At 36.9% G+C, this 23,777-nt stretch overlaps 2 protein-coding genes across 2 annotated transcripts; one reads left to right on the top strand and one right to left on the bottom strand.

The window, feature by feature from the left end:
- Positions 1–2,633: 2,633 nt before the first annotated feature.
- LOC140144924 (m7GpppN-mRNA hydrolase-like) lies at positions 2,634–15,836 on the bottom strand. The gene is given in 10 exon segments (XM_072166721.1): positions 2,634–2,788; positions 6,159–6,210; positions 7,532–7,787; positions 7,790–7,917; positions 8,343–8,455; positions 8,800–8,952; positions 9,601–9,699; positions 10,926–11,053; positions 13,966–14,117; positions 15,545–15,836. Coding segments are annotated over 9 exon segments (1,107 nt in total). The 5' UTR covers positions 15,622–15,836; the 3' UTR covers positions 2,634–2,788; positions 6,159–6,209.
- A 429-nt stretch (positions 15,837–16,265) lies between these two features.
- Positions 16,266–20,164, top strand: LOC140144923 (uncharacterized). Its single transcript, XM_072166719.1, has 2 exons — positions 16,266–16,719; positions 19,182–20,164. The coding sequence occupies exons 1-2, from the start codon at positions 16,421–16,423 to the stop codon at positions 19,912–19,914; spliced, it is 1,032 nt and encodes a 343-aa protein (XP_072022820.1). The 5' UTR covers positions 16,266–16,420; the 3' UTR covers positions 19,915–20,164.
- Positions 20,165–23,777: the final 3,613 nt, after the last annotated feature.

The raw sequence follows: 23,777 nt of genomic DNA, 5'->3' as shown, positions 1-23,777 counted from the left end.
AATAAAAACATACTATTGATCTATTCCAACTCCAGTAACGCCTCATTAATTTCCCTGGACCTTTTGATGTACTATTGGTATTGGCATTTTTATTTTGAAAAATCAATATAAAAGAGCTGTGGAGCTATATGTAGTTTCCATGCCCCTCCAGTGATCTGATCATTTTTCTAATCTTACCCAGGACAACAATAAGGCCAATAAAAAAATTGTTTGCTTACCCTCAAATGAATTTTAAAAATTGGGTCGGTCGGTATTTCCTTTTTTTTTTCTTTTCTTTTTTTTTTAATACTAGCAAACTCTACACTGTTTGTATTAATTGAGGCTCAAAATATGAAATATCAGACAATTTAGTGTCAAAATGAATCAACTAACAAAACACCTAAAATGTTGAACACAAGCTCTAAAATACATTTTTTATTTACATCCAGAGGAGGCTTAAAGGCATTCCTACAATGCACTATGATTGGGAAATTTGACCAATATAACCTAATTTTAGAGGCAAAGTCCCCATTGCCACACACACAAAATGGTCATTTTAAAACTGCAGCCAACAAGCTAATAGTTGAGACTTAGGACTGATATTTGATTTTCTTACAGGAAACATTCATATTGTCCCACTGCATTAATTTTATTCCTAAGTCTCGATGTTTTCAATGTTAAATAATAGGATGAAAACATCAGATATTTGCACACAATCCCAATGCAAAGTATGGTCAACTTGCCACATGTGTACAAAAACCAGACATACCAAGGTCAGGAAACCCCATTGGGTCATGGGAATGTCTTTAAACATCCTCTGATTTACATCTTTAGAATGCAAAAATTTGAAAAAAAAAACTTTTTCAGGAATTTCCAAAAATAGAGTCAGTATTCTTTTGTACAGTAAATAGGAAAAAAAAATCTGATTTCCAAAATTAGGGTCGGTCGGTTGAGGGCAAGCAAACATCTTTTTTTTTTTGGCCTAAGCATGAAGTGTCACTGGAGTTGGAACAGATAATACAGAGAAGTGGAAAAAGCACACAAGGTTTAAGAAGGGCATCTTACGAAAACTGTAGGAACGAAAGGGAAACGATGAAGGTTCCAAGAATTAAAAACCCTAAATAATACCATAAGCTGATGCAGCCCTGCCTCTGAAGTCACCTTATTTGTAAACCTGCATTTCAACGTGCCCAAAAAGGTTCCAATTTGAAAGAAAAATTCACACAACGTCCACTTTCTTGAGGGGAACTTATTTTAAAAAGTCCACTTTTATGAGATTAGAGACTAATTTTCTATGTTCCAATCCCAATTGTCACAATCTCCCCCTCCCCCCCCCCCTATCATGGCTACAGGTCTGAACGACTCTTATCTAAAGACCTCTTGAATACAAACAAAAATGGTTGTCAGGTTAGAAACTTGGTACTGTAAAGTGTAAATTGCCAATTTTGATATGTTTCACTTGTTTTTAAATTCTTGATTATAAGCTTCCTTAAATTATCCTATACATATTCCTGCATTAATTACATCAGTGGCAGTGATTTATCAGTTGTCTACATTGTAGCATATCTACTTTCTTTTACACAATCCTATCATTACAAATCTGCTTTAAAAATTCAAAATAAAAAATACCTGTACTTTGGCCTCTGTTACTGAAAAGATAATGCTTGTAAATGCGTATCTCGCTTCTTAATTACATACATAACATTTCCAGGTACCGGTACAAAGTGTGACCCAAATAATCAATATGGCTGCTGCAGATTTAGAATTTTGCATTGAAAATCCAAAATAAAAATCAAATAAGAATTGGGCACATTTTCACAAACACTATTCCTGTTTTGGTTTTTTTACTTGTGTTTTAATGGATTTCAACAAATTGGTGAAAACAAATTGACCTTTCAAGTTTAATTTTGAAGGAAAAAACAAACTTATCCCTGGTATATAGTCTTTAACATTTTTGGCATGCACTTTTTCGATTCAACAAAAGATGCATTTGGTCTTCTCAGCTGTGGTTTTTTGGTTCTTCACAGCGGCAGAAAAAAACCAAGTGGCACAATTGAGGATGCCAGATCTAAAAGGGGTTAAGTCACACTGAGTTGCATTTTGAGAAGAAATGGCAAAGAAGGTTGTTATATCCATATATTATAATATTCGCCGTAGAAGTGATGTAGTTTAACTACCACAGCAACAGAGGAATACAATTTTGACTAAATCACCCTGCACTTCAACGTTCACACGGTACCGATGCATTGAACCATAGATGTCAAAGAAAGGCTGATCACTCGCACCTGTAAGATTAGTATCTTTGAAAAGAGCAGTATTGTATTCAATCTATGTTTGCTGAGATACACAGGTGATAAGTGCAATCTGCTTGTAGTGCAGGGTGATCTATTCAAAAATTGTATTCCTCTATTGCTATGGTAGTTAAGCCGATTATGACGTCACTTCTATGGCGAATAGTTTCAATGCAAGGTGGTGCATGGTTATGTCCCTGCAGTTTTATGCTCTACCACTTTACTTCACTATGAAACTTACAATACATAAAGGGTGTAGATATAAACCCCCTTGTAGCAGAAACCGACTTTGTGACTTAACCCCCTTTTTACCTGTACATCTAGGATCCTCAATTGTCGCTACGGCAAAAAGCATGCAAACTATATGCTGGCAATCGTTTAAAAGCCTTCGCAAGCTTTCATGATATCGGCCATGTTAAATCTGAAGTTCATGAGTGTCTTTGAATACAAGATACTGTTGTTCATTACTTGAGGTTGACTGCCTTTAGAGATGTTTGGTGGTTGCACAGGAACTGAATCTGAAAAAAGAAATCAATTGATGTAAAGATTATAGGACAAGAAAAAAGTGCCCAACTTATATAGAAAATTGAACATGTATATAAATTTATCATGTTATAAGCATGTGCCTATGAAAAATAAGTTGCTCAGACAAGAACATATATATTTTAGTGTAGTTTGTTAAACCTTTTCATTTTTTTTTCTTATATTTGTAACTGTAATAAAGTTGCATTTTGGCCTTTTGCAGGCATTTTAAAAATAATGCAATGATTTTTTTGATACTGGCTAGTTTGGCCAGCAAAATATTCAGTTGTTCCGATGCAGTTCATACAGCTAGATTATTTTATTTTATTTTTTTAATCAAGCAATTAAATTAAACTTATTCAGGAGGTCGTTGTCTGCACCCCGAATAGTTGTTTACTACTTTGAGGCATCATCAGGCTATCATGTGATGATCATGAGATGACACGATCTGCGTGCATGCTGCCAGACGCATGCGCCTTGATCCCCTTAGCGCAGCTGGAGACAAGCCCATCCAATCAGAAGTGCGAGTTGGTGGTAGCGCAAGTTGTTTTTGCACAAATTGTCAGAGTTGTTTTTAAGCTTTCACAGAGCAAAGCCGCGTCTGATCTTTGCTCTCGCAAATTAATTATTTTGTGCTTTCAGATTTGAATTTTGGGTTAAAAATGTAAAGCAAACAGGTATGTAGTCTTTGTACAGGGGCGTAATGGCCCAGCCGTTTTCACGGCTATTCGTGTTCAAATGTTTTGGTTGTTTTACATGAATTAATTTATCGGCAAGCTTTAGAACTGCATTGGAAGTAGACTGTGATTAAATCTGCTAATTCAGGCAGATGGTTCAAGAGTCAGAGATGGACGGTAACATGGGTTGTGTTTTTTTATCCTTAGAATTTCTCCCGGTCCTTTTTATTCTAGTGATGGTTGAACACCGGATTTTAGTGTTGCAGAGGACAGCGTTTATAATGCGCTGAAATCTGCATAAACTGGAATGGTGACATGGCCTTTTAAACTAGCGTCGAGATATAAACTGTCTATTTTTGAGTATGCGGAAGACGGCGTTTAAACTGCGCTGAACTCAGCAGAAAGATAGGCCAGTAAAAGTTTTGACTTCTAGGCAGGTTTTTTTTTAGGCTACCGTTTTGGTTTCCGTTTTTATGAAAAGTTATCAAAAGTCAAAGTTCAAGTTACTAAATTCTGTTTTGGAAAAGTCTAGTAATTTGAATCACTTCAAAAATTTACTGATGTCCTTACCTTTTTCCCGGGGGCTTGTAAATTGACAAATGGACCGATGTTTTGTAAGCTAGATGGCTGGAGACATTAGCCGTTTTCCCGTCACCATTGCCGTCTCTGTATCTTGCACCATCATGGAAACTTCCCCATGATTTAGGTTTTTAAATGATTATTGTTGTCTGCAATTTGTAAACTGGATATTGTTCTCAGACTCTTACATGAGTGATTTCGGCCATGTCCCCATTTTGATAGGAAGATCAAGTAGATGTATTTTGGGTTCATGTTTGTTTGGGATTTTCTATGCGTGTTTCGACCCGGCTGGTGGCGAGTGCAAGGTCTGACGGGCGAGTGACGAGCTGATGTACGGTAATTGTACGCGTGTGAGCTAGGTGTGAGCTGTGCAGGTATGGGATGCATGGGAAAGTTATGAAATATTTCTTGAACTCATAAAGATCTACTTGGTCAGCCTTAGGTTTATGGAGTTACAAAATGGAATGAGAAACATGATAATAAAAAAGTCGTGGCCCGCATAAATTGTAAAATGTTCAGTGTAAAAGCTAAACTGAATTGGTTGAAATTTATTTGTTACGAAAATGTGACTTGTTAACATGGAAATCTATGTTACGTGAATAATAATTTATGCAAACTTGAGACTCATAAAAACTTTGTTTCTGCTGTGTTTTTCTTGCTTGAAGCTTTACTTTATTTATTGGAAATTCATTATCAAATACAAGAGATTAGTTTCTATTTAAAGGATTGGATGCGGCTCTATTTTTATTAGGTTTGGAACCATTGATTTTGTCTTGTGAAAAATTGCTCGGTGCGAAAATAGAGACATGCTGAAGTGCGTACGGTGACGGTGCATGTACAAAAAGTTGTTGATCGCCTGAATGATATTCAGGGACCGTGTTGAAAATGTTGGTTCAAAATAATGCTGGTTCTCACCTGGTGAAAATTAGAGAGGCATTCCTGAAATAGGATTTTGGACATTTTGGTTATGCAAACAAGTTATAGGCTTTCCCTCGTGTCGTTTTTATATCTTATAGATACCCCCCTCACAGTTCCGTTGCATAACACAGATATTTATGAATTAAAAGAAAAAAATGAAAAAGTTTAACAAACTACACTAAAAATTTGTTCTTGCCTGTGCAACTTGTTTTTATGGTATATGCTTAAAATTTGAAAACCTTATGCCACAGATCTGTAACACTATACCATTCCTGAATTGTTTTCTTATGGTCAGAGGAATAACACACTGGAGTGTGCAATTTCAAATTTTCACCCTGTATTGGGTTATACGTCTTATTTATACGTCACTACGTGCTCCACTCAATAACAGGGACGTAAGTGATAGTGAAAACTAATATTCTGTGGAAAAGAAATACAAATCTGCTCTTTGGAAATTATTGCTTTAATGCAAAGATTACAAATAATATCCAAGCCCGTAACTACGGGGACTGGGGGCGGATGCCCCGTCAAATCGCCAAAGGCCCAAAAAGGGCTAAAAAGTAGAGGTTTTTTTTTAATGTCTTTTTAGCCAAAAAAGGTCCAAATTTGAAAACAAAATCCACCCCAAGTCCAAAAAGGTACAAATATAAAAAAAAAGTCCACTTTATCAAAATCAGCCCCCCCCCCCAAAAAAAAATCCTGGTTACAGGCCTTATAATATCTTATTAGTCTATACTCAAGATTCTGCAACTGTATGAAAAAACAGGCATAATTACAGGTTCTTGTCCCTTTTCACCAAAAATTTGCCAAAACTTTACTTTATTGCAAATATGTCCAACAAATGATTAGGATTGGGGTCTATTTCATTTTTTTAAAAAAACACAAAATTTTTTTGTAATAGAACAAAATCAGTGTTGTATTTTTCTGAAATTGAGGGTAGTTTTGCACAATCATGGATACCCTATAATAAAATGCAAGAAGCCCCTCTCCAGGGCCATAGCAAGCGGACTGCCAGGGATGCCATGGCCGCCCACTTTTTTGAGAAATTTGTTATGTTTTTCTTTTATATCTCTATTTCGATTTGGGCATATATTTGTAATTTGGCGCCCCACATTTGTGATGGCCGCCCACATTTTTCAACCTTGCTACGGCACTGCCCCTCTCACTGAGGTAAATCAGCCAACTTTCTCACCTGTTTCTAGACTTGTGAATGCAGACCTGCCAGCTATCCTTCCATCCCTTGTCTAATGACAAAAAATACAGACACAGAACCATTAAGATTATGCAGTTATACAATGTAGCTGATTGATGATGGTTGTACTAGACCTTTTCAGGACTTAAACAGGAAGCCCCACTTGCCCAGTTCTCCACAGAAGAACTGACAATACACCTGTTACTTTGATGACAGACAGAACAGAATTTACATAGATAAATTTTAACCTTGACTAATTCCCTAAGGAACTTGAACCAAAAGTGGGGCTTCCACTTTAAGGAAAAACACCGACATAATGCAGTTTGGTTACTTTGGTTGTAACATTTTTTAATTTGAAAAGAAAATCACTATTTAATTTTCGTTTCATATTTGATATTTTTGCATTATTTATAATACTAATTTTTCTTCATTTACATAATTATTAATCTACTTATTTTTCTATTTATTCACAATTATTTATTACTTTTTTGTAGAAATTGAGGCCTCTTATAATAATAACAGTAGCAAGCTAGCTCTCTTTTTTTTTGCAGGTGGAAGTTTAAAAGAAGCTACATGTATAATGTTTTATCCACAACTAAAAGCAGGGACAGACTTGGGTTTCAGATTTCTACTGGCCCTCCGGGCCAGTGAAATGGCAAACCTACTGGCCCTGTAATTAATTTACTGGCCCAGCTTACACACAGGTGACAGATGGAGCAGAAACTGTGTCAAATTATGTCCATTACTGATTACTAATATATCTTGTATCCATTACATCAGGCTCAAATATCTAGTGGCCCGTCGGGTCAGCATTGTTGGAAGTTTACTGGCCCGACTCAAAATCCACTGGCGCAGGGCCACCGCTTAAATCCGTCCCTGCTAAAAGCCTATTGTAACAGATTCCAACTTGAATTAGAAGTTGGGGATTTTGATCTCAGCATAATCTTTATCAATAGCAAATCCAAGCTTTAAATAGGTCAAGGTCACAGCAGCTGAAGGGAGTATCCCATTATACTTTGCGGTACCATAATAGAACTGAGTGTGCCATAGAAAATGTACACAAAACCCCTCACTTCAACTTTAAATAACTCGCTTAAATCATCAGGGAAGCTTAGAGTTTTGTTTGCAGAAATATGACCCCTAAAGTATTGTGAAACTATCCATAGCTCTCAATATCTAAGTTGCTCTTGTTTATATTTTGTATACATTTGCTATGGGGCATGCAGATATACTGCAATGCATGACGGGATACTCCTTTCAGCTGCTGTGGGTCAAGGTCATTATGGTAAGTGGTCACAAAGAGGATATGGTTACGGAAAAATAATGAATGAAGGGAAGAAAATGCAGAATGAAGACTGTTAGGTTTTCCTTACCAAAATTTGGAGCGTCTTCTGTGGTGTATTTGGATTGCTATTCCTTCCTCTTCCTTTCTGTTGGTACTGATTCTGTCCCCTCCTATATACTGTGGTCTTCCATTAGCATTCCCAACATTAGGATCTTTCATCGAAGGGTCTTTATATTTCAGATATTGACTCAGTTCACTCTGGTTTTGTTGAGCAAAAGCTCTCTGTTGTCTCTGTTTATGTGTAGGATCTAAATTGTTTGTGCTGGGTTTGGAAGGCTGCTGCGTGATTGATGCACTTGTTGCTGATATTGTTGTTGATTACCGGCCAATGAATTTTTAAGTGCCGCCAGAGGAGAATCTCTATCTTCTTGATTGGATTTCCCTTTCCTTTTGTTTATTCTCTTCTTTAATGGTCTAGAGGAAAAACAAACAACAAACAAACAAAAAACAGTAAAGAAATGTGAATTAAATCCTACAAGTTGAACATCAATTAGCATGTTTCTATTGAGACCCATTTTCCAGAATTACCGGCTGAGAGATTAATTTTGCCCGATAGAAACATTATCCGCCATTAGCCAGCTAATAGCCATAGTAATGAGGGTACTAATTAGGAAAAGGGAACTATTAAATTGACCTTTTCAGTAAATCCCATAAGCCTTTGCGAGTACACCTGAGATGTCGTCACTTGACGTCACATGGACTTGCAATGCGCAGTTATGATGTTCGACAAACGATGTGTGCATCGGCGCAGATCGGCGTGATGTCAAATGACGACATCTCAGGTGTAATCGCAAAGGCTTATGGGATTTACCGAAAAGGTCAATTATGATAACACTTACTTGATGAATGGTATAGCCATGAAGAAATTGTTTGAGTTTAGACCCAAATTCTGTTTTGGTGCCATATCCTTCTTATGGCTTGGTAAATCATCAATATGAAACCATTTTACACCCTGAAACATGAAGTATTAACATACATGTATAAATGACCTTAACATTAATGGAAATGGATCATAAGTTTGTAATTGGGCATCTAGCAGAGATGGAAACAAGTCATTTTCTGCAAGTCAAGTCACAAGTAAGTCAAGTCATTTTGAAAAAGTTGCAAGTCCAGTCAAGTCACAAGTCATCAAATAGCGAGAAGTCTTGCCCCTGTAGGATGCTGACCACAGATTTTTAGGCCTTTTGTGTACTTTTTAAAATTGTAGCCCACTTTTGACAATTTTCACCCCCGGAAAGTTGCATTTGCCCCCTCTGAAAATGTCCAGGTTATGCCACTAATGACCACAATACCTACCCGTATTTCTCCTCTAGTTTGAGGCTCAAATTTAGCCTCCATAGGCACTTTTGGTACTATGTACAGTCTTGCTAATTGTTCATTAAATGTTGTTTCTATGTAATCGTTTTCTACTATCAAATCTGAGATGTCATAACCAGTTTCTTCTCGGACCTGAAAAACACAAAGTCAAAATAAAATAATTAAATGTATATTCCAGGCAAGTTATGGGTATTGTTTCCATTCATCTGGGCTCTGCTCTGTATTCATCTTTTTAAATTCATGTTATGCATGATTTTTTTTTAAATTAGTGAACAAGGGATCAACGCTTTAGCTCTAGAGAGCTGGCGGCAGAAATGACAATGATCACCATTAAAAAAATGATATGCTGCCCTCTGGAGCTGAAGCAATAATCCCTTGTTCACTAATTCAAAAATAATTCTGTCTGCCAAACTCGTAATGATATGGACACATCGATGCATCCACATGCGCTTGTATGCATGCTTTTGTAAACATATATCAGCAAATCAGGACACACATGCGACTCTGCATGTGTACTTGTGGATACTCAGGAATGCAAAGCGGAAGCGGATGTCCATGGTTTCAAGATCGACAACAGCATGTTAAGAACAAAATATATACATGTAGCCATTGAAAACTTTTGCCAGTGTAGGGTTAGGTCTGCACTTGGAGAGTAAAAACTACAATATAGGGTGGGTCAATGTTCACAAATACCCATGTATAGGGATTCAACAGATAGCTGCACTTGCCAAAGATCGATCCCCTATGGTAGAAATCAGTTGATACTTTGGGTTATCTTACCTCTCTGACAGCACACTGATGAGGTTCTTCTCCTTCATTAACTTTGCCTTTAGGAAATCCCCAACTGGTTTTAGAAAAGAAGCTCTGAACCATAACAATCTGTAAAAAAACAACACAAAAATATTTTGTCTGAGTGGAAAGTTGTTGTTCACTGAATGAGAATATATTTTTAAAATCTTGCCAAAGATGTTCCTCCATATATCAATTTATGCTTAGTCACAATACGGATTCAATATCGCATGTAAGTCGACTTCTCTCTGTGTAAACAGATAACATGCATATATTGGCCCAACGTTGCTTTTCGAACGCCAATCTTGGCATCGGCATAATTTTGCTGCCCATAATGGGCCAATCTTGGCTTACATGTACCATCGGTAATCTTCATATTGGCATCATCACAGTGGCAGCCTAAATTGGTCCAATATAGGCCCAATATTTGGCCCAAGCCCAATCTTGAACCAATCTTGGGCCCATGAGCAAATGATATTGGGCCATTATTGAACATATATCGGGCCACCATCGAACCAATATCGCCATGTTATCTGGGTAGTCTGTCCTTGAGTTTGGAATTTCAGTATGAGCCCTAATATACACAACTACTCAAAAATATTAAAGGATCTAACATGCATCCTTTCTTTTCTGATCTCATGATGCTGACCAAAGTGTTTTTCAGTGCCATATGACTTCACCTTCAGTACTGAGTAGTGAAAGTGTTCTGTTGATGTCAGAACATTACTGAATGAAATGACACTCACCTGATTACAATGTTAATGCTGTTTTTGGAAAAAGCTAATATGTGACCCCTCAGCACAACTGAGCCTTGAAGTCGCCAATCATCATTTTTGAGATATTCAACCAAAATATTCTGCTTGAAATTAGCTTTAAAATGATGTACATCTATAGTACTTGACATTTAAGTAATGAAAAATCAATAAAACAGTCAATAAATCCTTTGTTTCCTATTGTTTTTTGTTAAGTTCAATGGAGTATATCTCAATAGTGGCACTGGCGACATCCGGGCTCAGTTGTGGAGGATGGTCAGATATGTGACATGATCAAGGGGAATGAGTCACATGTCAACCCTGGCCAAAAATGAATTTTACATAAGTTTCTAAAGAGAACATTTAGAGCTTTCAGAAACTGAAAACCCCATGTAGATACGACTTTTCTTTGAAAGTTACGTCAATTTATCAATAGCGGAAAACAATATAAAACAAAAGGATTTTAACACTTTCTTTGCCAATATTAGCGACATCCGACTCATTTCCCTTGATCGTGTCATATCAAATTCCATCATTTTTAGTAGTGTATAAATTAGCACTTACATATTGCATAGTTTCATCCAGCATGATGGCTCCATAGGTTGGTACACTCATCTTATATTCCCTCCATTCAGAATAAATCTTCTCTACATTTGGCGCATGCTCATTGAGAAAAGGACAATGATTGAAAAGTGAGGCTCAGTTAAGGTTAACAATGTCAAGCAAAAGCATTAACAGTTGAAATCGGGGAAAAACGCTTACAAAACCTCAACTAAGCCAAGTGACATGGTGAAGGGTGTCAGTGTCACCGTAGATAGGGGGTCAGGGCATTTTTACAGGCAATGGCGGGCATGTGTAACCAACAATCGGATATTATCCTGATTGGAACCGATGGGTCATCTGTCCCACCTTTTCCAGATGTGCCACAGGGAGATTTGGCCCTGCAGAGATTTTAAACCCGGGACCTCTCGTACCAAAGCCAAAGACCTTATTAAACCAGTGTTCAAAAATTAGGAACATTATAACTGTGCACACTAATTGTCTGTCAAGGCCCAAAAAATAAATTGCTTGATTGCCCTCAAGACAAAAATTTGGAGCGTCGGTAGGTCAATTTTTTTTCATGGGCTCTTCCTTCATTTTTCCTCCATTTTGTAAAGGCTAGTAATAGTATTGACAAATGCTTGATTATTTTACGGTAAAAAATTGTGCATTTTTGGACCGAATTTCAGTGGAAATACTGCCTGTTTTCAATCAAATAATTATGCATTTAATAAATCAAATGAGTGAATTGTCCTTGATACTCTCTAAATTTAAGGTTTCTTCTAAAAAAGTGATTGGAAAAAAAAACCCGACCCAAGATTTCTATTTTTTTGGTCGGTCGCTGAGGGCAACCAAACATATTTTTTGGGCCTAACTGGGACAAAATCACAACTCTTGAATCTGATTGGTTCACAAGGTCATCCAAATAGAGTCAGACGACAACTACTGTCACAAGCTCTCTCCTGTGTGACAGGCTGTGATAGAAGTCACGTATGCGTATGACAGACTTGTAGTACCCGTACCCGTACTCGTACCCGTACCCGTACTCGAGTCCCAATTTCCGTACCCGTACCCGTACCCGTACCCATGGCTCCGGACCCGTACCCCCGTACTCATGCCCTATTTTGGCTTCGTACCCGTACCCGTACTCATGGACTGGGACCCGCACCCGTACCGCATACTCATGGCCTGGGACCCGTACCCGTACCCGTACTCATGGCCCGGGACCCGTACCTGCACCCGTACCCCGTACTCATGGCCTGGGACCGTACCCGTACTCATGGCCCAGGACCGTACCGCACCGTGGACACAGGTACCATGGGCACGGGTACCATACCATACAGTGCCTGCCTACATGCATGTAAGAAAGTGAGAGTAGATCTACTCTCACTTCTCACAAGCCTGTTAACTCCAGTCCTCTGATCATAGACATAATCAAAACAATAGGTTACATGGATGGGGTTGGGTGGGGAGTAACACATGCATGGATCCAGATAGCAAGTGCCCTAAATTGTAGCCTGGCCCAGGGCCCTGAAAGAGGTAAATCGAGTATGCTACACACATACCTACATTGTCATGATTGTGACAGCCTCCAGCCTATGCACACTCATGCCACTCATATGTATACTATATACATGTAGCATTCACACTCTGACTGATACAGAAAAAATAGCAAACTGGAACTAAAACATTTCAAGAAATTGTTGGTTGTGGTGAATTTCAAGTTATCATGTTTTGATATCATTATTATAGCATTATTTTATTCATCATTTTAATATCCCCATCCAAATACACTCCCCTAGCACAAGTGCACACATAAAAACTACATTTTCCCACCACATGTACTTGGGCAGTATGTGCATTTGAGTCAAATGATATAGAGTTCCTTTGCCATACCATGTTTACAGAAATTTATAATTTATTGGAGCTTATAGGCAAAATATTAATAATTATTCAGATGTGCATAATTAATGATAATAATTTTATTAAGCTAATGGATAATCTGGTGGATGTGTGCTGGGATGTGTGGATGTGCATGAAAGGCTTCACTAAATTTGAAATCCAGTTGATGTTTTGAGGTGAATGCTATATCACTGCTAAATGTATGTTGAAATTAGTATTGTACAGTGTGTCAATACACAGACATAGTTTACATGATTTTTGCATCCCAAAATATTTAAGCTAGATTCACTAAGACCATCACCAATCTCTTTTTGTACTTCCACAAAACCAGTTCTACAATTTTCTGTAAATGGAAGTACTTCTTAGCAAATAGAAATGTCTCAGCAACTCATGGCACACACAACAAATTAAAATGTTGTATATGGTTATGACAAAATTAATTTCTCTAATTCTGTTGGTGCTAAATGTAGTTTAATTCATTTGTTGTGGTATAAATGACATCAAAGTGTGTATTTACAGCAAGGTATAATAGCCAATAAATTAATGTCAATAATCAATAACAATAGCTTTGTTTATACCCATGTACCCATAATGGGACTCATACAAGTATTCTAGTCCCAATATCTGTACCCGTACCCATGGCCCGTACCAGTACCCATACTGGGACCCGTACCGATACTCGAGTCCCAATTTCCGCACCTTACCCGTACTGCGTACTCATGGCTCCGGACCTGCACCGCATACCCGTACCGCACCCTATTTTGGGTTCGGACCCGTACCGCATACCGTACTCATGGCTTCGGACCCGTACCCATACCCATGGCCTGGGACCCGTACCCGTACCCATGGTCTGGGACCCGTACCCGTACCCGTACTCATGGCTCGGACCCGTACCCGTACCCGTACTCATGACGGGTCCCAATACTACAAGTCTGACGTATGATGACCTCTGACACAAGTATAAACAATCACCATTCATTCAAAGTGACTTTCGCATAAATGCATTTTAAAATCGGTTTAAATTTCGCTAAACATATATATATTCTACTGTTAGCCAAACTGGAATATTTAGTACAATTGCAGAGAAGTCCACGATAAACAAACACATAATAAAATATTTACACACACACAATTAGATCTACGATATGCAACAAAAGGATATTAATTTTGGCGAATTCTTTGATGCCGCATCCAGGAAGCCCATGCATTTCAACTCTGTAGAAATCAATGTAGAACCAATGTGCTAACTCTATCTGGAACATCACTCTTATGTTGTCATTTCTTTCCTGAGGTGGTAGATTCAACAGGAAACGACTGAAAGAAAATATATTCAATACCAAGTCATACATTCAATATGTATTATTAATGACAGGAAAAACCGCACCTTTTATTCTAATACAATTCTGAAGGGACGTATATTCCAAATTTGTGCAAAACCTTTAAGCATATAAACCTTACAAAAAAAATTGATAACCTGTAGGCCTACACTCACTCTAACCCGTACCACAACCAAATTGCCTTCAATGCCCTAAAGTGTTGCCTTGGTGCCCTACATTTTTGTCGTTTTCAAACCATTCAAAAACAAACTTTGCCTTGGTGACTCACTGCCCTTTTCAATTTTTCAGAGCTGTGTAGGTACATTTGGACATAAACATTACAAATATTCCAAAAACATTATTATAGGATTGCCGATTGTACATTACATGTCACGATCGATCGATCCCCAAGGACCGATCCTGGGTACAAACTTTAGTCATCATGCAAAAAAAAAATCCCAAGGCCTTGTCTTTTTTAAATTTTAGGTTACCGGTAGTTTTTTTTAGTCTAGATATTATTGCACAGTCATGACAGTTCCAAAAACATATTATCATAGGATCGTACATTAAAGTCAAAGAAAGTCATGATCAACCGATCGCGGGTACAAACTTTAGGTATGCTAGGTGAATTCAAATTTGCCATCAAACTGCATCATTTTATATATCAAATTAAAGCCCTTGAGTAAACAAAGCCAAAACTGAAAACATTTTTTTCATAGCACTTAATTTCCGTAGCAAAGTTACATCTTGTCAAAGATTGACTTTCATCAAAAAGATTCAGCTATAGAAAAATTATCAAATTCGTGGACATCGTGGAACATTCAACTACGCTTGTTACTCCGCGACTAATCATGCTAACTACACGCACGTACAACGCTACCCTACGCGGCCATGTTAGCGAGGCTATCTGCGTACAACTGCTTACTACGCACAGCCACGCAAAGAGTATGTTCCACGATGGCCACGAATTTGATAATTTTTCTATAGCAAAATTCCCCAAAACGGCATTTCGGGGGTGTTTCTAGATCTTAGTCTCATTATGATAGCAGCTTTTTTTTTAATGGTACTGCTATCAAAATCCCTCTAAAATTCCATGTGCGATTGTCTTATCACCATAAAAAATCATATATTTGGGTCAGGTGAAGTATAGAAAACATATTTATGTACATGTAGGTTTCCTTCTTCGGCCAGTTGTTTTAAATTTCTATGTAAATATGCATTCACATTGTCGGCGAATTTGACTGACTAGCAAATGTGTTAACTAAGGTTTGCCTGGCATACCTACAAACTTTACTCAGTCTCAGACTCAGTCATCATGCAAAAATAAAAAATCAAGGCCTTGGCTTTGTTTGTCTTTAGATTTAGACTTTAGTCTAAAAGATCATTGTACTGTCAAATACTAGAACCAAAACTATTTCAACTTACCTGCATAATGAATCTAAAACTTTAATAGGAATTGCTATTGCTGAAACTGTGGTTGTGTTCATGCTTTGGTTGTCCATTGCTAAATTTTGGTAAGCTTAAAAATCAATTTGATTTGAAATAAAATTAGAAATTGAATTGCGTCTTATTCAGGCACTGAACAAGAAGTTATTTTACAAAGCTCGCCAAAGAATGCATTACATAATTGTAAAACTGAAAGTATTTTCTATGGTGCTCTGTAACAAAATTATTAAGTATCAACAACATTTCAGGGGAATTCCCTGATTGAAATAATCAAAAGACCAAGGTTCAGAATATAGAAACGCACATTTTCCCAATTTTGAATAAAAAAGCTTTAATCTATCGTTTTTACTAATTCTGACCTATATAATAAAAACAACAAATAAAAGATGAAATCTGTATTCAAAATTAGGATTTTAAAAGACAAACACTCAATGCAAATGCTTTTATATGATTAATTTAATTTACTCATCTTATTATTTCGTATTTTAGCAACAAAGTTTTAGGTCATCCTCTTTCAACACGTGAAGAAAATGTGAACCTAAAACCACTAAAATCACAAAGTAAAACTGTTTTCTACACATAATTATTCATTTAACATTTAATTGTGTATTTAAGTTTATTATATCAAATATGTGAAACATTATTTGACGTATAATATGCCGATAAAAATTTATAACAAATTTTCATATCAGTACAAGGATAAAATGGCAGCGCCCACGGACAGAAAAATAATGTGTGAGAAACATGAAAACTAACTTGTCACCGCACTATCACGGTTAATTTGTTTACGTCATTTGACATCTACCCAACAATCAAGTTCTAGCTCAGTCATTCTATATCAAAATCCGTCAAAATATGTGGCCATTCCCGAGCCTGGCAAGGTTAAGCTTAAGCTTAACTGCCATGACTGCCAGTGCCAGAAGTCTCAGTGCTATTGCTGGAGTCTCTACTTTTCAATATCACTTGTGTAAAATGTATAAGAACATTAATCATAGTTTTGCAAGATCCATAAGTGTCACAGCGGCTGTCTCACGGAGAAGAAATAACGATAAAGTTGACAACACTTTCATCGATAGAGAATATGAGAAAGCAAAAATGCAGTTGGAGGACCCTGAGGATGATGACCCAAGACATATAATACAGAAAATGGAAAGGTAATTAAATTTTCTTGGGCTATGCCTTTATACTGTCCATGATGTCGGAATTCATAAAGCTGCGTCTGAAGCAAGTACGGTAACTGAATTGTTTATTGCCATGTACACATACACTAAAGGTATAATAAACCCAGGCAAACCTTAGTTAACACATTTGCTAGTCAGTCAAATTCGCCAACAATGTCAATGCATATTTACATAGAAATTTAAAACAACTGGCCGAAGAAGGAAACGTACATAAATATGTTTTCTATACTTCACTTGACCCAAATATATGATTTTTATGGTGACAAGTCACTCGCACATGGAATTTTAGAGGATTTGGATAGCAGTTCCATTAAAAAAGCTGCTATCATAATGAGACTAAGACCTAGAAACACCCCCGAAATGTCGTTTTGGGGAATTTTGCTAGCTGAAACTTTTTGATGAAAGTCAATCTTTGACAAGATGTAACTTTGCTAGGAAAAGTGCTATGAAAAAATGGTTTTCAGTTTTGGCTTTGTTTACTCAAGGGCTTTAATTTGATATATAAAATGATGCAGTTTGATGGCAAATTTTTATTCACCTAGTATACCTACACTGATCATGTTTGATCTAAATTTCAGGATGCAGTGTATTAAATATACTACAGTGGAAACTCGTTAATACGAGATCGCTTAATGCGAGAAACCGCTTACTACGAACAGAAACTCGTGGTCCCGATTTTCCCCTATTATTTACTGTACAAAATAAACTGCTTAATACGAGGTAAATAATACGAAATCCGCATAATACGAGCACTTGCTGTCAGTCAAAGCTTTTGTTTTCTATTGTTTTTATGATGGATAAAACGAGCTAATTTCCCAAGGCAAATTTATGATTTAAATCATGTGAGAAGTTGACAAAATCTCGCTCGAGACATCACTTTAGCGGCAAATGAGGATTCCCTTTCCTATTTTTAGATGTTATAAAATCAAGTCATGACGAAATTTGCCATATAAGGCCAATTATTGCTGACGACATATCAAACTAGCTAATCGCAAACGCGAAGTCCGCCCTTGGATCAAAAGTGGAAACCCTTCAAGGCATGTTTACTAGCTGCTGGAAGTAGGGGAAATCCCGATATCGCCGTAGGTAGGCCTAATTATTTTATTTGTTTACGATAATCAGCTTGAGAAAATCATCTGAATTTCATCAGAAAGCTGTGAGAAAAATGTCTCTTACCGAAAATCAAAAACAATTATTAGCCTATCATACCGATTGAGGAATTTCGAACTGTGACATTGCTCGGAGGCTGCAAATCTAGTATAAAATAATGAAGACGGCTATGCAGACTCGACCAGTGAAGTTTTGCTTAGTCTTCCGACACATATTTTGTACCTGACTTTTAAAACGAACTCCGCTTAATACGAGCTAAACATGCCGTCCCCGGCGATCTCGTATTAACGAGTTTCCACTGTAATAACATTGTGGTGATCTACCCCGGTATATGATTAGTTTTGCATTCAAACATACAAACCATCTCAAATATTAGGTTTTTAATAACAACAGGAAACTGCCTTTGCTGAAGGCATGTCAGCGAGGTTACACGGTAATCTGGGGGTACTCGCATGAATACTGGGGTGTGCCGCTCCAATTGGCAAATGGGTCAGTTTGTCATGAGAGGGCCTTTAAATAGACATGTGTCATGCTTTTCAGATAAAAACTCCCAGATATATTGGGTCAGGTTTATCAAAATGGCATCAAAATCTGGTTGAAATTGCTGAAATTTAGAAAATGGGATGTCAAAAATCTGGTTGAAATTGCTGAAATTTAGAAGAATGGGTCATTTTTTGAATGAAAATCCTTCATAATGGGTAGATTTTCTGCAAAAATAACCCTTAGAAATTGGTTAGGGGTATGCAGGCTCAGAAATTCGCAACCAAGTGCGAGAATCCTTCCATGGATTCTCGCCATATAAACTTTGCATGATATTAAAACTGAAATATTTACGAGAATCCACTATTTCATAGATTTTTGCAATTTTGTTGAGGAGAATCTTTGCGATAATGGATTCTCGGATTCTCGCCAAATTTCTGACCCGGTATGGGGGCTTCAGCGGCACACACCTGTCCAAACAAATCTTGAGTACCACCCCCTTTACTTTGTTTCTAAAATTGTTGAAAAGACAAGTTAAGTTCTTGGTTATCATTTATAAACGCATTGCAAACACTTTCTTCAAGCTACATGTAGGGCAGGACTTTTGGGAAAAAACAGAAATATTAGGGCAGCTCTGTTTTTTATGTGTTGTAAAAGCCTTTGCAAAAAATTGGTAATTTTACACAGAAATGAATACGGTAGTAAATTTGTAACAAATTACTGTCACCAAATTTTGAGAAAGTCCAGATGATATACATTATTTATTTTACTTGACCTAACACAATGATAGTCAGTTTTAATATGTAACTGAATATTTAAACATGTTTGCTTTATTTTACCTACAGTGATCATGATAGGAGAGTGAGAGCCATAAAAAGGGCAAAAACTGCAAGACTTTTTCCTCAACTAAAAGAAAAGCGAACGCTCACCACTGACACCATGGAACAAATATGCTTTCTGAAGCAAGAGCAACCAGATGAATGGACAATCCCACGACTGGCTAACAGCTTCAATGTTAGTAACACAGTCATAATCAAAGTACTGAAGAGTAAATTTGTTCCTTCAGAGAAAATGAAACAGAAGCAGGACTTGCAAGCAAAAATAAACTTGGGTCTTCTGCCACCTGGATCTACCATCAAAGCTTTGGAAAATACAGAGAAGGTCATTGGCGCACCTTCAACTAGATTACTTGGGGACGGACATCCAACTTCACAAAATGTATTATCATCAGGACAGGCATCAGACAATTCTAAAATTGTGATGGATGCTAGACAAGAAAGTAATCAAATTCGGAAGCAAAGAGTTGTTGCTAGAAATTCACAAAGTATTGATAATGTTCAAATCCAGGAACTGAATGAAACCTTAGTAGGTAAACAGCAGAGTGTAAATAAATCATCTGAAAAATCAGAACAAAATTGGGAGAAAAAATGCATTCTACCAAAACTAGGAAACACCATAAGCAACGTCCAAACAAGGATGATGATGCAGTTGCAGATGAGTTTGGCAACTATGCAGAGGACTTTGATATTGAAGAGAATGATGATAACCCACCTGAATATGAAGATACCGAGCCTTTGAAGGTCGTACAAAAAGGAAGAGAATTCTATGATGAAAATGGTGAATTGCTTTATCGTGTGTAACATTCAAAGCTATTCAAACTTCAATGTCAGAATCATAAATCTCAATCTCAATGTGGGGGGTACTTGATGTTGACAAAGGGTATCATCCCTGATGAACATAATTTGCTTTCAAAAAACACTTCCAATTTTATTATAATCATTGATTTAAAAATGCACCCCTGAAAATACATGTACACCCTTGATGTTGATACTTGATGTTGACAAAGGGTATCATCCCTGATGAACATAATTTGCTTTCAAAAAACACTTCCAATTTTATTATAATCATTGATTTAAAAATGCACCCCTGAAAATACATGTACACCCTTTTTTATATAATTTGTATGGTAAGTTTCCTTTCTATGTACCCTAAACAAGTATTGGGCTATTCCAGTTGAAATCCACACTCCCCCTGTGGAAGACTTTGGAAATATCTTCCACAGGGGGAGTATGTTTTTCAAATGTAACTGATCAGGGTTATCATTTTGAAACCCATACTCTCTCTGTATGGCTTTACCTATATCTTCCACAACTGGAGTGAGTATTTTAAATGGAAGTTACCCATGTTGTAGATTCTATTCAAAACTCATATGTACATTGTACATGTACTCACTCTGTGGAACACTTTAGCTAAATCTTCCACAGGGGGTGTGTGGATTTTAAATGGAATAGCCCTTTGGCATTATTTTTTATAAGTATATTAAAACATTTCCCACTTTAACCAAGTTATTTGAGACACAAATTCCTGATTTACAACTGGAAATAAACTTATTTCTCAAAGGATCCTTAAAGGCTTAATGTACGATTTCCTTCAAATTTGAAATTTGTCATTATACTCAAAATGCTGAAATAATACTAGTAATAATGATCTGGAATGGTTTCTGTCCATTTTGAGCTGAAATAACGAGGTAACATGAAAGAAACACTGCTTGTTGTTTTGGCCGTTTAACACGCAGTTCTATGGGCGGACATTTTCTTGAATTATGACTTTATGTCGAACTTTGCTCTGTTTACCTACAAACACAACAAATTTCGCTGATTCCATTTAGGTGCAAGTTGTGACATGTGTAAACATTACAAATATGCCAAAAAATCAGGTTTGAAAAAAAAAATAACCAAATTCATATTATAAGATTGTACATTATGACTTTAATATGTATGATTGAGCAAGGAGTGGTACCCTTTTTCTTAAAAAAATGTTTGCTTATTTTTGATACGTACATGGATGATAGCCACTGCTCATCAGTGACCAGTGCCTCCCATGGATTGATGACTTATGTTGAATAAAATATATCAAGACCGCATAGAAGTCTTAATGTTACCAAAATAAACAAAAAGTCAAATGATACATTCATATCAATATCACTTTCATTTAATATTAATATTTTAATATTTTTCACACTCATATACATCTGTTTTCTCATCTCTAGTACATTAAACAATTTATTATAATACAACAAGTTGTGTATCGGATTGTTAGATACATTGTAATTCAGTTTTCCAAGTATCGTACACATGTAAAATGAATTTCTAAACAAAACCAATTTGTTTTTGGTATTAAAATGTCTATACAATTTTCAGTTGCTTTTAAAGATGACATTGTTTTTGAGTTGATATTTAACATTTTGTGCTAATTGTTTTTGACTCAATTTTAAAGCAACTTTTGAATAATGGTGCAACTGACATCCAGTGGCATAGCCCCCCCTCCTCCCAGTGGCCAAAATCCATGATATGCTTACATTTTACCCCATTTTGGGGGAAATTAAATTTGCATTGCTGGTGGGATGTTTTGAAAAGTTTTTTAAAAATTGCCTCCATCCTCCCTTTTTCTTAGATTCTTGCATGCCCAGGTGAAAAACATTTGGATCAAAAATTCGCAAATATATTTGTCTGAATTTTTTTTTTTGGTTGCCAGGGGAATCGAGACCTGTATCCACATGTTTTGTTGTTACATTCACAAATTTGAGTCCCCCTATTCTGAAAACCTGGCTACGTCACTGCCAACATCATAGCCCTAATCTTATCTCTTAATCCAAATCCAAATCGTACCCTAATCCTTACCCTTATCCTAATACTTCATCTTAAAGGGGCAGTGAGAGATTTCGCAGGAAAATTGAATGAGAACATTTCACTTTATATTGATAAAGGGATCCAGAAAAACCTACCACAGTGGTAATTTCAAGAAAAAAACAGTAAATAGTAAAATAAACGACATTTTATGAGCGTTTCGTTTAGCGTGCCTAGATCTTGAGTTTTGCACTCGCGTTGCATTATGGGATTGAACCAAGGCAATTCGGTAACGATTTGACAGCTGTGGTGACAACTCGCGACACGTAAACAATTGACCGTCGATCGGGCACATGGACATGTGTACAAACTATGTAAACAGCAAATTACGCCGTACTAATTATATTCATTTTCTTTTGAAAAGATAAATGATTTCATGTCAATATATCCCGGCAATATATTGTCCACTATCGTGTTTAATTTCCCACTATAAAATTCAAATAAGAACAGCTTATACATGAAGAACCATGCACGTACATGTAAAGGAAGTATTCCAGTAAGCTTATGTATACAATTTCCCTCAGTGCATGACGACACGTGTAATCAGTGGCAGACCCAGGATTTTTTTCGGAGGGGGACTTGGGGGAAGTGAATTTCAGGGGGATCAACCAATTTTGTAGCAAAAAGTTGCAGCAAAAATTGGAAATGTGTGTGATTTTTTTGGGGAGTCAAGTTGCCTAAAAAATGGGGGGCAAGAGAAATACCCCTTGCCCCCCCAGTCCCAAATTTACAAAAAGTCAGCATCAATAAAATTTCGACCCCCTTATTTCGACAATTTTATGACCCAAACACCCCTCCCACCACCACAGTCCACCACCAATACACCTTACCCCCGGCAGGCTAAAATTGTATTGAAATCTGTCTTTTTGAATAACATAAATACACTATCTGTGGACATCTTGCAACTTCCTACATTTTGGTCATCAAAAATGTTATGACCCCTTATTTTTTCTTTGTCCGGAAATTTATGACCACCCCCCTCGTATATTTGGGACCCCCTTCCAAGAAAGTGACAGCTCCCTAATGCGGGTCATACGATATCAGAAAACCCTTGAGAAAATCCAATCAGGATCATAGTAACACATTGACCCTTTATGCAAACCACAGATACTGTATTCAAACCCACATCCTAACCCTAACCAATAAACACAATCAAAAGCCAGAAGTGTAAACTAAGTCAGAATTTTGTTTCAACTTATACAAATTGCATTTGCGGGTTAAACAATTTCACAAAGCACAAACACCTAGAAACACAAGTGCATACCCACACACAAAAGTATCCATAAATCACTTGCAAATATAATTTTCTAAAATTCTGACATGCTTTTTACACTTCTGACTTTTGCTTTTTACATTTACGCTTCAACCACTTGTGATATCAAGTGACTTGAAATGACTTGACTTGCCCTGAATTTTTGGTGACTTGTTATAACTGGGGTCTGGGGTGGACTCAACATTCATACTGGTATTCAGTGCTTGGGTAAGCTTTTTGAACTCAACAATGTCATCAGGGTGCTGCCAGTTCTTAGGAGGGGTCCCAAATAAGTGGAGGATCATGATAGGTTTGGCATAGGCTACTAAAGGGGTCAAATTGTTTTCCACTAAATGTGTGGAACATGGAGGGTTTTTTTTACAATTGAAATTGAAAAATAATGATAGGTTTGGCATAGGCTACTAAAGGGGTCAAATTGTTTTCCACTAAATGTGTGGAACATGGAGGGGTTTTTTTACAATTGAAATTGAAAAATGAAAAAG

This window comes from Amphiura filiformis, unplaced genomic scaffold (assembly GCF_039555335.1).
Source record: "Amphiura filiformis unplaced genomic scaffold, Afil_fr2py scaffold_99, whole genome shotgun sequence".
Taxonomy (NCBI): domain Eukaryota; kingdom Metazoa; phylum Echinodermata; class Ophiuroidea; order Amphilepidida; family Amphiuridae; genus Amphiura; species Amphiura filiformis.
The sequence above is the reverse complement of the archived record's forward strand: the minus strand, read 5'-3'. Positions and strand labels throughout refer to the sequence as shown.

Bases quoted from the DNA above. Each gene is read 5' to 3' on its own strand.
- LOC140144923 (XM_072166719.1), top strand. From the start codon at position 16,421: ATGTGGCCATTCCCGAGCCTGGCAAGGTTAAGCTTAAGCTTAACTGCC. The intron at 16,720-19,181 runs GTAATTAAATTT...TTTTACCTACAG, and splicing joins ATAATACAGAAAATGGAAAG to TGATCATGATAGGAGAGTGA.